General features: G+C 35.2%; 1 protein-coding gene across 2 annotated transcripts in view; it reads left to right on the top strand.

Moving 5' to 3' along the window:
• The window catches only part of LOC127799294 (uncharacterized), a 32,579-nt gene that overhangs the window by 2,699 nt on the left and 15,498 nt on the right, over positions 1–14,382 (top strand). The window contains exons 5-20 of one of the 2 annotated variants that reach the window (XM_052333211.1): positions 186–264; positions 362–435; positions 2,078–2,184; positions 4,188–4,370; positions 6,107–6,310; positions 6,419–6,635; positions 6,768–6,842; positions 6,933–7,273; positions 7,662–7,851; positions 8,017–8,269; positions 8,357–8,696; positions 9,274–9,454; positions 9,579–9,719; positions 10,270–10,531; positions 10,633–11,052; positions 11,564–12,027. In XM_052333211.1, coding sequence (XP_052189171.1) covers positions 186–264; positions 362–435; positions 2,078–2,184; positions 4,188–4,370; positions 6,107–6,310; positions 6,419–6,635; positions 6,768–6,842; positions 6,933–7,273; positions 7,662–7,851; positions 8,017–8,269; positions 8,357–8,696; positions 9,274–9,454; positions 9,579–9,719; positions 10,270–10,531; positions 10,633–11,052; positions 11,564–12,027 — 3,531 coding nt within the window. Of the gene's footprint in view, positions 1–185; positions 265–361; positions 436–2,077; positions 2,185–4,187; positions 4,371–6,106; positions 6,311–6,418; positions 6,636–6,767; positions 6,843–6,932; positions 7,274–7,661; positions 7,852–8,016; positions 8,270–8,356; positions 8,697–9,273; positions 9,455–9,575; positions 9,720–10,269; positions 10,532–10,632; positions 11,053–11,563; positions 12,028–14,382 lie in introns of both variants that reach the window. The other variant, XM_052333210.1, reaches the window with a different exon arrangement.

The following is a 14,382-nucleotide window of genomic DNA, read 5'->3' as shown; positions in this document are numbered from 1 at the left end:
TTCTTGATGTTAAGTGTTATGACTCTTCCTGTCGATAGGTCAGGTTTTCCCTCTCCTTTGATGAATGGATAAAATTATTAAACCATAGTAGTTTTATCTGGCTCAACTGAGTTGGTACCTATAGCATGCTGGATATGGTTTTCATTTTGTTTAACATGTTCTTATTTTCTTGAAACTCTTGTCAGCTTTCTGCAGAGGATAGTCGATTCTCTAGTCTCTCTTCTCAAAAGTGGAGCTGATAGAGAACCTGAGATAATTGAGCAGGTCTATCTGGATTCTTGGTTAACAATATATTTATATGATTCTAATATTTTATCTTGGTGGGAATTATATGATACAAAATTGTGGGATTTGTGCACAGATTTTCATGTCATGGTCTTATATCATGATGCATTTGCAGAAATATCTTGTAAGAGATGTTGTCCATGTTCTGAGGTATGTAAATCTCATGTCATTTATCATTTTTTAATTTAGCATTGGGTTTTTACCAGACTACTTTCAAGATTGTTGTAGGTATCCTTTAGAGGGTGGGAACTGCAGAAATGAGTAAAACTAATCTTCTTGATACATTCAGTCCTGAATACTCATATGAGATATGCACGCTCACATGTTTTTGTCTGTGCTTATGGTTTTGTGCCGACACGTGTCAAGCTACATTAATGCCCCCTAATGGCAGTCATAAGTATCTTGTTTCTTTTTAAACATTTATCAGTAAACACTTGTTTCTTATTTAGAAAAATATAAGAAGCAAGTAAAGATGGCCATTAAGTGGTTGGATAAACTGAAGAAATCTGTTAATAATTGTGATCAAACTATGGCCTGATGCTTTATTTTTTCCCCCCATAACTGCTCCTAACCTGGAATAAGTGCTGTCTAAATTTATCTGTGGCATTTTCTTTGGATTCTCCCTGTCAACATTAACACAGAAGATACTTTTCAACATTAAGGGTGTGTTTGATAGCATTTAGTTGGAAAAGAAAATATTTTCTAACTTGCATGGAAAACAAAAACCACCTCCCCCTAGATGGAATTTTCCATGGAAAATAGGCCAAAACATACTTTAATGGTTGTACCATGGAATTTAATTCCATGGAAAATGCAATGTGCCAAAGATAGAATTCAATTCATCGGATGTGACATTTTCCATACAATTTTCATGCTATCAAACACACCCTAATACTTGTGGTCAAGACTGTCTGGTATCTATTTCACTCGTAATTTGTATCTACATTTACTGTATTTGGGTAACCTAGAACTGTTTAAAGTAATTTCTTTCTTACCTTGGGGTTTAAAGAGCTGATAAGGTAGTTGATGTTCTCACATGCAGAAAATATAGCATTTAATTGGAGCAAGTTACAGAGGCAAGCACAAGTTCTTGTGCTTAAATTTTAGGGACCTTCCCTAATCTCTCGTGTTAAATATATTTTTTTTAATGGTTTAATTCCTGAGAATAACTTCAGGCTGTGTTATTTTTAGTGACCTGCAATATCTCATTATGTCCTTGATTAGTAGATTCAATGCCTTTTCAGGCCATTGGTTTGTTGCTTTCACCAGGCCTTGGAAATATGTTCGAGAGTATTTTCCAAATGACACACTTCTTTTTTGGATCCATGATCTTAAGACAACTTTTATCCTATTCATTCTGAGGAACTATTTGGTCCTGTATATGATTCAACAAATGTTTCTTATTGACATATCACTTGGAGGTGAATGGTGTCTGTTCCTTAAGTATGATTTTCTTCAACTCATACAGTCTAGGACTAACATGCAATTAGAATTTATCAGGAATGTATGATTTAATTGCCGATCATTAATTGTCATTGGCACACACAACTAAGAATGGAATCATCCTGTTGGTGGGAGTTGGCTGTGTCTTCCTGGATGAATGCTTGAAGGAATCTAGTTATATTTTCTGTGTTATAATGTTGTGCTTGCATGTTTCTAATTGGTTTATGCTTCTTCATGTATGGATCATTCTAAGGTCTGAGGTACTCCAAGGGAGTTTGTGAATGTCTTTAAAGAGGCTTGTGTTTACAAGGCTGCTGATGTATTTATTCTTTCTCTCCCTCTTTTGAAGGGTTACAACCAAATTAAGATATTATCCAAAGGATTATGTCCAAGAATTTATGGCAGAGGCAGTGTCATTCTTGTTGAGAAATGCATCTATTGAGCAGCTTATAAAGGGTATATTCCGCTTCATTTTGATCTCTGTACTTCGGCAGCAAGACTTTCTTTTTTCATCTTAATCTGGTTGAAGTTTCTAAGACTTCTTAGTCCTGATGGGTGTTTTGAAATTCAAAAGATGGCAATTCACATGAAGTTCTCTCCTTCCTCACAATAGTTTGGAGTTTTCTATTAAATTGTTAACCACTTTCTCACCTAAAAGCTTAAGTTAATAGATAAAGGGTTAACTTTATCTTTTATATTATTATTTTTATTCTTAACACACCCCCTCTCTTGTGGCTAGGGTTTACCATATAACTAGTCCAAACATGTGCAACTATTTAAATTTTGGGTTTGCCTTGAGGTTTGAACTCAAGATTTTTGTTTGCTCTAATACCATATTAAATTGTTGACCACAAGCTTAAACTGATAGATAGAATGTTAATTTTATCTTTTATATTTAATTTTACTCTACATTTTCAAGGCCAGTATATAGACTATGTACTTATCTAGTTTTGCAGATTCTTTGTCTTAAAATTAGTCATTATTTATATGAAAACACTTTCCGCCTAAGGCCACCTTGGCAATATTTTTCTTGGATATTCCAACAACCACGTCTTTCCGCAAACTGTGGAACATTTTAATTTTTCATGCATTATGTGGGCATTCATCTTATGTATTGTAATCAGTCTTCTTCCCCTTTGGTTTTCTGATAGCTTGTGGCCTTTCATATCTGTCACAAATATGATCTTATTGTTTTTTTCTGGTTAATAATGATGTATATAACACTATAAAAAAGAAAAAGAAAAAAAGCTTTACAGGTTTGAACCAGAAGTTGACACTATCCACTATCAAGACCTAGAAGATCATCTATAAATTGCAGAATAGAGGACATGTGAAAAAGATGGTTCACCTACAGCCTAGAGAAAAGTGATGGAAGAAAGTAACCATTAAAAAAAATAGCTCTTTAAGCCCTTATAGAATCTCATATTCTTCCAGGCCATGTGCTCCAAAAGATAGGAAAACCAAGTGTTGCTCAAATTGTATGCTAGCTATCCCACAATAACTCTGGCTCACTTAAAAAATCCAACACAAAGCCTGGAAACTCACTGTATGACCAAAATCATATAAACAAACACTGCAAAGTCTGCAACCCTGGTGACTGAACAGGGAAGGAGAAGATGATCCATAGTCTTGCCTCTTCTCTTGCACACGAAGCACCAAAACTATCTGTTTTTGCTTCCTTAGGTTATCTGAATTAAGAATAGTGTCCAAGGGACTGCCCAAATTAAGAGATGACTTTGAAAGCAACAACCGTGCTCCAGATAACTTTTCTGGGGATGTCATATCCCCCTTTGTTGCAGAGAGCAACATAGAAAGAATGACCAGGAAAGTTCTTTTATAATGGACTCCAAATGCACTTGTCCTTCCTTTGACTGGCCAAGGGATAGTTTTTAAGCTACCCATTAAAGGGCCATCATTCAGTCAATTTCCAGTACTAAAGACTGCATATAAAGTGCAGAACTACACTGCACCCTCACCTCAGGTGGGAGGTGAAATACTCAATATGAGACACCTCCTAGATAGAAACAAGATCAAGCAGGATGAAGTAGATAGAAAACCTCTGTGAGACTTTTGTTATAGCGCTCCAAAGATCAACCCTGTGTGGACCATGAATGTGATCTTATTACGATTTTATTCTTTTTTGGACCAAGGACAATATAGATATGGGAGCTTGGATGAATTTTTAGCACAGCTTAATGGCAACATTTATTGCATAATGGAAGAGGACCTTTATTTGCCCCTATGAAAATTGATGCCGTAGGGAATTTTCTTGTTGGAGATGCGCTTGAGTCTTGAGGTGCAGTTGTTAACTGGAGATGCATGTGGGTTTTTTGGTTTATTTTTATGTTAAAGTTTTACCAATGTACACAAACACATGCATGCCAAATTGCTTAAGGAATTTTATCTATTGCTTTATTTTGTTGTTATATGACAACATATATTAATCTTGGAGTTATCAGGTATTAGAAAAGTCATGGTGGATGTTGCAAAGAAACCGCTGGCTTCCCGAAAAACTGGAGTCAGTGCTTTACTGTGGTATGCTATGAGGGGAACTTCATCAAAATTGCATTCAAGAGCAGAGCAAGTTTTACGGTTATTGATGGACAACTCAATATTGAGTATTGGTGAAAAATTTACCCAAGGCAAGCTCTTTTTTCTGGGACAATTTCTGTATTTGTTGCTCTTGTTTTTCTCATTTATGTGTTTTTTCCTGCTGCTTCTAGCTTCCCCTTCTCTCTCTCGGTATATTGAAACAAGAGCTACTATAATTAGATGTGTTTGATTCATATTTATTTTGAGTTATAAAATTGTCTTCCTATTGTAAGGGAGATGTTTTCTATTTCGAATTCCTATTATTGACAGTAGGTGCTATACTTAGCCGGACTACTAATCTAATTTGCTATGGTATTTCAAATTTAAATAGTGGTTTCTGGCTGAAGGGTTAATATTATACTTCTGCATGGGAAATTCATGTAGCTAAGTGTCAGTTTTTTATGAACAAAAGGAAGTTGTCTTTCTGGTTTGTTATTGATTGCTCTTTCTTGTTAACTCTTCTTTATCTAGGTCAGTGGCATCATTTTCAAGAACTAATTGCAATAATATCCATGGATAGCCTTTTTTTTAAGGGCTAGAGAACTGTTAGAAAAATTCCACCATATGAAAGTGTTCTTTAAAACTTACTTCTCCCAAAACCAAGAAAAGAAAATCTTTGTCTAGATTCATCATAAGAAGATCCAACAATTTTTATGGGCTAGAGAACTGTTAGAAAAATTCCACCATATGAAAGTGTTCTTTAAAACTTACTTCTCCCAAAACCAAGAAAAGAAAATCTTTGTCTAGATTCATCATAAGAAGATCCAACAATTTTTATGCTGGTTGTCAGTTGCCTAACGTTTCCTTCTCTATTTGGGCATGAGATTGGCTGTGATAATTGATAAGAACTAAGAAGTAATACCTTTAACCCTAGAAAAGTTAAAAGGGATAACCACAGGTAGAATTGAAGCAGCCAAAAAATGAAATTAAAAAAATTAAAGAGGAAAGAGAGATAAAAGAGGAAATTGGAATCATCTACTTTTGTGAGGCTAAAATATTACAGCTGTCTGGTTGTCTTAAACTGGTTGAGAGTGCCAGCAAAAATCCTGAGATTAATTGAGCAAAGCTAAAATGGCAATGACTTTTTTCGTAAATGAAGCAGGCTGGGACCCTGATGTTATCCAGAAGTTACAGCTCTGATTGCACTTATAGAGAAGTAGGACCTGTGGAACTGAACTAGAAACAGTTTGTATGAAACTTGAGCCATGATCTGTTTGACATCTCTTTTGAAAACTAATAGAACACAAAAAATGTGGGTGCAAAGAAAATGAACTGGCAATAGAATTAAGAACTAGTAATTATATGGACTGGAAATTAAATAATTGTATCCAATGTAGGTGCTTGCATAAAGGGTGTTGGCAGGTGCTGTGATTAAATAGTGGTTCAAATTATGGCATGCTTTGGTTTATCATTACCATGTTCTCCTTTAGTATTCTTCTTTCTATATCTGTTTATTATTTTTTCTGGTTCTTTGTTATTTGAGCTGCCTTTCTTCCTTATATTGTTTTCCATATTATTCAATCCCTCCATGTGTTTAAACTCATTTTGATGGTTTCCAGTGCTAGTGTTTGGTTCATGATTCACTTGTGTCTAGAATAAGATAGAAAGATAGAGGTTTATAAAAGTTATCCCCAGTCTTGAGCAGTGTTGAGCGGATGTTTTATTAAGATTCTATCTGTTAAATTTTTTGTTTTTTCATTTGTGGCCTAAAATATTTGAAAATTTTCATGAACTTGGTCAAAGGTACAGGTACATGTTGTGATTGTTCTTTTTCGTGTGTGTGCAGGCTCTGACTCTGTGGTTGAAGTTGTAACTGCAGTCTTTCAGAGGTTATGTGAGGAGCTTGATCCTAAGGAATTGACCTTGATGTGGGATTGTTTATATGAGGAAATAACTGATACTATGTCTAATGGATGCCCATTGCACATCAGTCGGCTGCTCTCCCTGCTAATGTCTACCGTTCAAATTGACTATGTCCAAAAAATTTCTGGTCAACCATAAATTACTGTTGATTGCATTAGTTTTTGTTCTTGATGGCTTTGATCATGTCATATTTAAAATGGTGTGTGAACTGATAAACTGTTATTATGTTTTACAGATTACCAATTGATGCTTCAAGTAATTCAGGTGCTTATGCAGAAGTTTATCTTGCCTGCGAGAGTGCTGGAGGCAGTGGTCCAGTCTTCTGAGATCATCGATAAGATTCTGCAATTGATGCTTTGTATTCTTGATGGGCTTCATCTAGTTAACAATGAGTCAGTTCTTTCTAGCATTTCGGTGCAATGGACTCCTGTATTTGAGTTAAGAAATTCAAGGTATGGCCTTAATTTTTATAGTTGATATGGTTCTGCTTCCCAATTCTTTAGTGCTCCATTCCCCTTTAATTATTTCCTTTTCTTTCTTTTCGTTATATTCTGATTCTGTTGCATGTATGACTTGGTTTTCAGTTTGCTGAATTTTATCAAGCAATTACTGCTTAAGGACAGTGGCATAGTCCATGTCTTCAGACAGAATATTATACGGTAATATTTAGATTACTATCACATGAACCTGGATGCTTCTGTCATTTTAGTTCCTGGTACTTATGTTTGGTTGTTACAATTGAATTCCAGTGCATTGAGTGATTTGATAGAAACTTCGAAAGAAGACGTTATACTTTTGCTGCTTATGTTCTGTGAAAAACTGCAAGATCAAAGCTTCAGCTTCTTAGATGGAAGATCCAAAGAAGAGGTTTTGAGAATCTGCAGTTACCTGCAAGATGCTGTTGGCTTCTGGATTGGGGTTATGAATCAAATTGTGCATGGCGATTCATCCATTCAATTTCAGGAGATTAACTTGGCTTTGCTGTGGGGCATAATAAGCTGCTATCCCTATATGAAAGACGTCCAAGCAAACTCATCCATATTGCTCGATCTTGTGTATGCACTTGATCAGCTTCTGGTGAATGAATTAGGTATTTCACATGTCATTAAGATGTTAACAAATATTTTCTGGGAACTGAAAATTAAACTGGTGTGCCGTCACAATTGTCATGTAGGCATGAAACAAATAAGCATATTAGAGTTGTTAAGATTCTTCTGTACCTGCAGTTTTGAAGTGGTTTCAGTTTGAAATATAGAGATTCATTCATTGATGTATAATCACCACAAATATCCCTTTGGTTATTTTCTGCCACTCAAAAAGATTTTGGTAAAATTGAATGATTGTCTTGGTTTTATGCTTAATAACATTAGTGTGGTATTTAATTGAGATTTTTGAATTGGGGTCTATTCAATGTAGACTTACTAGCTGTTTGGTTTTTTTCTGGTCTACTTTCAGTGACTTACTTTGAGTTCTTTCAGACAATATTGCAGGGTTTCCTACACACACCTGGCAAAGCCTAATTGGGGCTGCTTTGAGTTCCTATCAAAAAATGCATTTTGGTAATTTTGGAGATGAAAAAGTAAGCCAATTTTTGCTACTTGCTTCAAGATACAGGTCATCACCACAGATACTATCTGCTGTAGCTGATTTTTTGGATTCTGTGGACCAGTAAGTTGGTTTATGTGTCCAGAATTGGCAAGTTTTCTGGAATAATTTCTATTGTTCATCAACTTTGTTTTCTTCTCTTTTTGGTTATTTCCAATATTATTCATTAAGAAAAAGAGAAACATTGATCTTTTCTTTAACATTCTAACTGTGGTAATGCATATCAAGGTTTACATTTCAAGAAGCAGCCCATAATGCTGTATTGTATCCAGAACTTAAAGTTGATAAGGCTATGGAATCATTGGGCATATTTGCTCAAAATTTGTGCAACTCAGACAAACTGATCCGACTTTCCACCTTAAGAATATTGTGCCATTACGAACTTATAAATAGTGATCATGTTCCTGAAGATCAGCCTGCTGAGAAAAAAATGAGAACTGGCAGTTCTCAATCTTGCTTGGCCAATAATCAGCATAGTAATGTGTGTACTTCTCTTTATCTTTCCTGCCATTGTTTTTCTTGTTATGCTTTGGTTGTAAGTGGACATTTATTCTTGTCCAAATATCAGGTTCTTCGGCTCCTCCTCTCAATTGAGGAAATACCTCTTTCAGTTTCCACGAGCAGGAAAGCAGTCCTGTTTATTTCCAGATTACAGATGGATTTCTCTGCTGCAAGAATAACTGAAGCATATTTGCCCTCCGCTCTGTATGGAGTAATTGGTGTCTTCCACAACCGAATTAGCTATCTGTGGGACCCAGCATTGGAATGCCTTGCTGTTCTGATTAACAGGTATTTTGAGAGGGTATGGGATGGATTTGTTCAGTATTTGGACCAATGTGAATCTAATTTTTTAGCATCTCTTGATCGACCTGATGGGAGCGAATGCACAACTACTAGCAAGTCCAATGGTATGTGCCTCTTTTTCTCTATGGATCTTTCTTGTGAGTTTTTCTAAATCATGTGCCCATGTCTTTGTATGGATCCTATTTTGATTCAGTGGCTTCAATATAATGCTTATTCATGTTATAAATGATAAATGCTCATTCCTACTCATGAATAAAACTAGGAAAATTTTTGTGTGATTCTTTTGTACTTTCATGTTAAATGAGTCAGAGAAATGTTTAAACCTTATCTCCAAGGAGTAACTACTGAGTTCAAATAGCTCGTCATATCTGATTGTTGAATTGTTAACCGCCATCTGATTTAAAAAGTTTAAGCTGTTTATGTTTTATACTATTATTTTTCTCTCAACATGCCCCTCAGGCATGGCTTCATTGATAACTGGTCCAACCATATGCAACAATTTAAATATTGGATTGACAGTGAGGTTTGAACTCATGACCTTTACGTACTCTGATACTATGGTGAATTATTAACCACCATCTGATCTAAAAGCTTAAGTTGTTTATGTTTTATACTATTATTTTACTCTCAACGCTGATTATTCATATCCTGATCTGACTCTTTGCCTCTCTTTCTTTCCAGATTTGGTTGAACGTTTCAATTTGTTTGTTTCTCCTATATTTGATAACACCGCCTGTGCAACTGTTTTGACGTTGTTAATTAAGTCATTGCAAAGAGTTCCAACTGTAACAGAATCACGGTCTCGGCAAATTATACCTTTGTTCTTGAAATTTATGGGTTACGACATCTGCGATGTTGACAGGTAATTATTTCTAGTTTTATGTGCCTGGAATGTTGAAATTTTCTTGAAGATGCCACCTTATTGAGGTCTTCTCTTAATGTTGTCTAATTTTTTATTTGGTTGGCTTCTCATATGAGAACAGCAGTGTGGGATCATTTAACACACAAGTTTGTAAAGGCAAAGAATGGAAGAATGTCCTCAAGGAGTGGTTAAATCTGTTGAAATTGATGCGAAATCCCAAGTCATTCTACAGGGGTAAATTCCTTAAGGAGGTTTTGCAATATAGGTTAGTAACTGTATTTTTATCACTCATATAACTATATGTTCATTTTGTATTTTTTCACATAGGCTTTGGTCCTGGTATTGGTTATGCTGCTTGACATAAACTCTAAATAGTATAGATTTTATAATTGGAAAAATATCCAAGAGTTAGATATGTCCATGCAGATGCATCCATATACTTGGATCCATTCTATCTTGCATGACTTTCTGATTTAAGCTGTTATCATTTTTGGAACTTAGGTATGTACTTGAAATGAACTAGGATTTGATAACTGCATTTTTATCTCACATCTGTGACAAAGCTAGAAAGATTTCTTCACTCGCATGTAGGCTCTTTTTTAAGCAATCACTGAAATACTAACGTTCAAGAGACCCTGGAAATGGAGGTTGCACACATGATATCTTATCCTTACTTCTGTATTGTTTGCTCACTGGCAAAGTTGGTGGAACAGAAAAGTTTTTCCAGATAATTCAGTTACAGATTTCAGAATTAAATTTACTAGTTGAACATGACTTAACGTCTTCATATTCATAATTTTTCCTGGGTTTTACAGGCTTCTTGATGAAAATGATGCTGAGATACAGATGAAAGTTCTTGAATGCTTGTTGAACTGGAAAGATGATTTTTTAACCCCATATGGCCAGCATCTGAAAAATCTGATCAGTTCAAAGAGTCTGAGAGAGGAACTAACGACATGGAGCCTGTCCAAAGAATCTAATTTTGTTGAAGAACATCATAGAATCTATCTTGTACCTTTGGTTACACGCATTCTGATCCCCAAAGTCCGAAAATTGAAAACGTTGGCCTCTCGAAAGGCATGTTTATTTGGCATGCTGACTTAGTCTTTTAGTTACGTTTTTTATTTTGTCCCTTTCTTCTGTCTAATATTATTTGATTTATTTAATTTTTTTCCCAGCATACAAGTGTACATCATCGCAAGGCAGTCCTCGGATTCATTGTTCAACTTGATGTTCACGAGCTTCCTCTTTTCTTTGCACTGTTAATAAAGCCATTGCTACACAATTCAAAAGATTCTGATGGGACCAGGAAATGGTTCTGGGCATCACCTGAACAGTTTAAGGATGAATTTGATTTGTCCAATATTTTGAACCATTTCACCATGGACAACATAGTGGCCCTTTCTTGGAAGAAGCGATATGGTTTTTTGCATGTAATTGAAGATATTCTTGGAGTTTTTGATGAATTGCATGTTAAACCCTACCTTGATCTGTTAGTTGGATGTGTTGTCCGCATGTTGGGGAGCTGTACTTTAATTCTTGACAAGGGAAAGAGTGGAGGATTAGCTTTAGATGGTGGAGGAGAGTATCAGATCACGGTAAGCTTTATATTATACTGGAACTGCTAGGCTTATTGTAGTATGATACAAAACTTCAAAATTTCTTGATTGGAGGACCTAAAAAGTGAGTTGACATTCACCCTAAATGACACCATGCATGGCAAAGAAGGGAAAAGAAAAGGGAAGAAGAAATAGGAACACTATAAAATAATTTGCATTTACTCAGAGTCTCTTATATTTTGCTGATGAGGGAAAATTTATAGTGATTTTGTTGGTAATTTAGCACTGCCAAGGCTGGTACTATCTCACATGTGAGATGAATTAGATGGGTTTGGAATGTAAGCTCTCTTTGATTTTTTCCATGCTTGTGGCACTTGTCTCATTAATTCTACAGGGACTAGTAATAGGATTTTATCAAAATCATTGACAACCCAGGGTAAGATAAAAGCGTACACTTTTTTTTTTTTTATTAATTTATGTTTATTCATTGATAGCACATTTTGGAAGTAACATATGGTACTCTCCTGAACATAAGCCTCCAACCATGCAGAGCAGTACAGCCATGAAGCAGTTCAAGGAACTCAGATCTTTATGCTTGAAGATCCTTTCTTTCGTTCTGAATAAATATATGGACCATGAGTTTGGGTGTGAATTTTGGGATTTGTTCTTTACATCAGTGAAACCTTTAGTAGATGGTTTCAAGCAAGAAGGTGCAACTAGTGAGAAGCCCAGCTCGTTGTTTTCTTGCTTTCTTGCTATGAGCAGAAGCCACAAGCTTGTATCATTATTGCAAAGAGAAGAGAATCTTGTCAGTGATATTTTTTTTATTCTTACTGTTAAAACAGCTTCCCAAGCCATTTTATCTTCTGTTCTGAAGTTTGTTGAGAACCTATTGAATCTCAGTAGTGAACTTGATGATGAAGACAATCCAACGATGACATTATTATTTGATAACCTTGAGGCACTGATCTGCAGTTTGCACTGTCTTTTCAAGTTCAATAATGTAGCAAGGAGGTATGAATAGTTGCAAGTCATTCTTGCATGTTTGTCATGTACTGTTGACTTGTTGTAGTGTTGTGCCTTCTACAACTTATGATTGACTATGATTATCCTCAATTCCTTGCATGCTTGGATGTGTTTGGAAAACTTGGTTAAATATTTCATAGTAAACCACCTGCTGCTTCCCTTTCCTGCATGGCCTGCAGTTGTCATGCATGCCATACTCTGTCACTTATCATACATGTCATTCTTAATATTTCAGTTATTCTTGTTTTACTCGAGTTTTTTATGTTTAGTCAAGTTGATCCTGATTGGAGAAAATAACTTTATTGTAACCTTTTAAAATTGTGCTTCAACTATCCTTGTGGTTTTGGAAGGCCCTGAATTTCTTACAGTTGGTATATTGCTGAGCAGGAATTCTAGGCCTTTGGGACTTGTAGCAGTTGCAGACTGTAGATTGGTGCTACTGTCGTTGTTCAAGTCCTTGTTGCAGTTTGAATATATGAATATTAACAACCTTTCTTTTTCCACCTCAATTTTCATAGCTTCAATTATGCAAATTTTCTCTTTTAACTGAGATATACTTTCTGACCTAAAATCTTAAAAACTTTTGGTAGTGGACCTTGTGTCTTGCTTTGGGAACTTCTTGTTATTCCATTGTCAGCATGAATTTGTTTTTCTCCTCCTGTTTTCTTCAAGTACCAACGGCAACAACATATCAAGCCTTAATCCCATTAGGTCAGTTTGGTTACATTAGTATAGCTTATCAATCATTTTTATTTATGGCTTATTTTTTGTAAGCCCCTTACAATTTATATATACGTTAAGAGTTCCTACCATTTTTTTGTCTTCCTCTACCTTCTTTGCCTAAAGAGTTGTTTTATTCTATCCGCTCTCCTCTCAGGAGTCTCTGTTTGTCTCTTTGTCACATGACCAAAGTATCTCAATTATGTTCCATGCATCTTATCTTCAGTAGGAGTCACTTTGACCTTATTAGGAATGACCTCGTTTCTACTGTTGTCTTGTGTGGTTGCATATCTATTGTAACATTCTTATCTTCATTAGTCATATAGTCATATTTTTGCATATGTTGGTGCTTATTTCCTTTACATTGTGTGCCATAGAACAAAGTTGGTTTTGTAGTTTTATAAAAATTTTCCTTTAGCTTTAATGAAATCTTACTATCATATAAAATGCTAGAAGCAATATTCCATTTTAACCATCCAAGATATTTCATCTAGGATATTTGAACTGATCTTTTCTTGGATGACTTGATCTTCAAATTTCACCATAACATGTTCCACACTTATATCTTTATTAAACTTACGTTCTATATATCCAATTTCTAATAAGCTAAACCTAATACCTTGATTTTAAAGTGTTCCTCCATGTCTTGAGCTTACTATCCATGTCTTCTTTTGTCTCATTCACCAACACAATGCCATTCTGTAAATTAGCATACACTAAGGCACCTTTGCATAGATATGTTTAGGGAGTTCATCCATTACTAGGGCAAAGAGGTAAGGACTTAATGCAAATCTTTGATATAATCTAACTGTAATTGAAAAAATCTTAGTATCTTCCCCTCTTGTTCCAGCACGTTTTTGCTCCATGATATGTGTCTATGACAATTTGAACCCCCCCCCCCCCCCCCCCCCTTCTAAGACCCTCCATAATACTTCTTTATGGACTTTGTCACAAGCTTTTTCTAGATCTATTTGTTTATCCATATTCCATTAGGTGCCCTAGCAAGTATATAGCTTCCATGGTTGACCTACCAAGCATGAACCCAAATTGGTTTTTAGAGACCTTGGTTTCTCTTCATAACCTTTGTTCAATCACTCTCTCCCAAAGTTCTATAGTGTGGCTCATTAGCTTGATTCCTCTAGAATTTTCACAACTTCGTACATCACATTTATTCTTATAAATATGACTTAAGTACTCTTCATTCATCTCACATTCTTTGTTTTCAGTTCGTACCATACTAAAAAAGGGGTGCACGTAGTGCATGAGGCTTCCTAATTTTCAACGACCTATAAGCACCATAATCATTCAAATTTTCAATTCTTTCCTTAAGTTTTACTGCTTGTCCTTAATTTAGAAGATTACTGAAATAAAATTGACCTAGGTAAAATGAACCTAATATTTGTTAAGAGTAACCTTGCCATATTTACTATGATTTGTAACTTTTAGATTTTCTGTCCTTTTATGTGTATTTTTTCTTCTGGTGATTATTGAAAGAAAATTGCTTTTGTTTCTCTTGCTATTAAGTTATACATAGTACTAAACTGTTAACTTAGTAAATCATGCCTATAAATTCTATTAGAATCATAAAAAATAGAATAATGGTGCCAAAGTCAAGAATACGTG

The sequence above is a fragment of the Diospyros lotus genome, chromosome 4 (genome assembly GCF_014633365.1).
Source record: "Diospyros lotus cultivar Yz01 chromosome 4, ASM1463336v1, whole genome shotgun sequence".
Taxonomy (NCBI): Eukaryota; Viridiplantae; Streptophyta; class Magnoliopsida; order Ericales; family Ebenaceae; genus Diospyros; species Diospyros lotus.
This window is presented reverse-complemented; position numbering and strand designations above follow the sequence as displayed.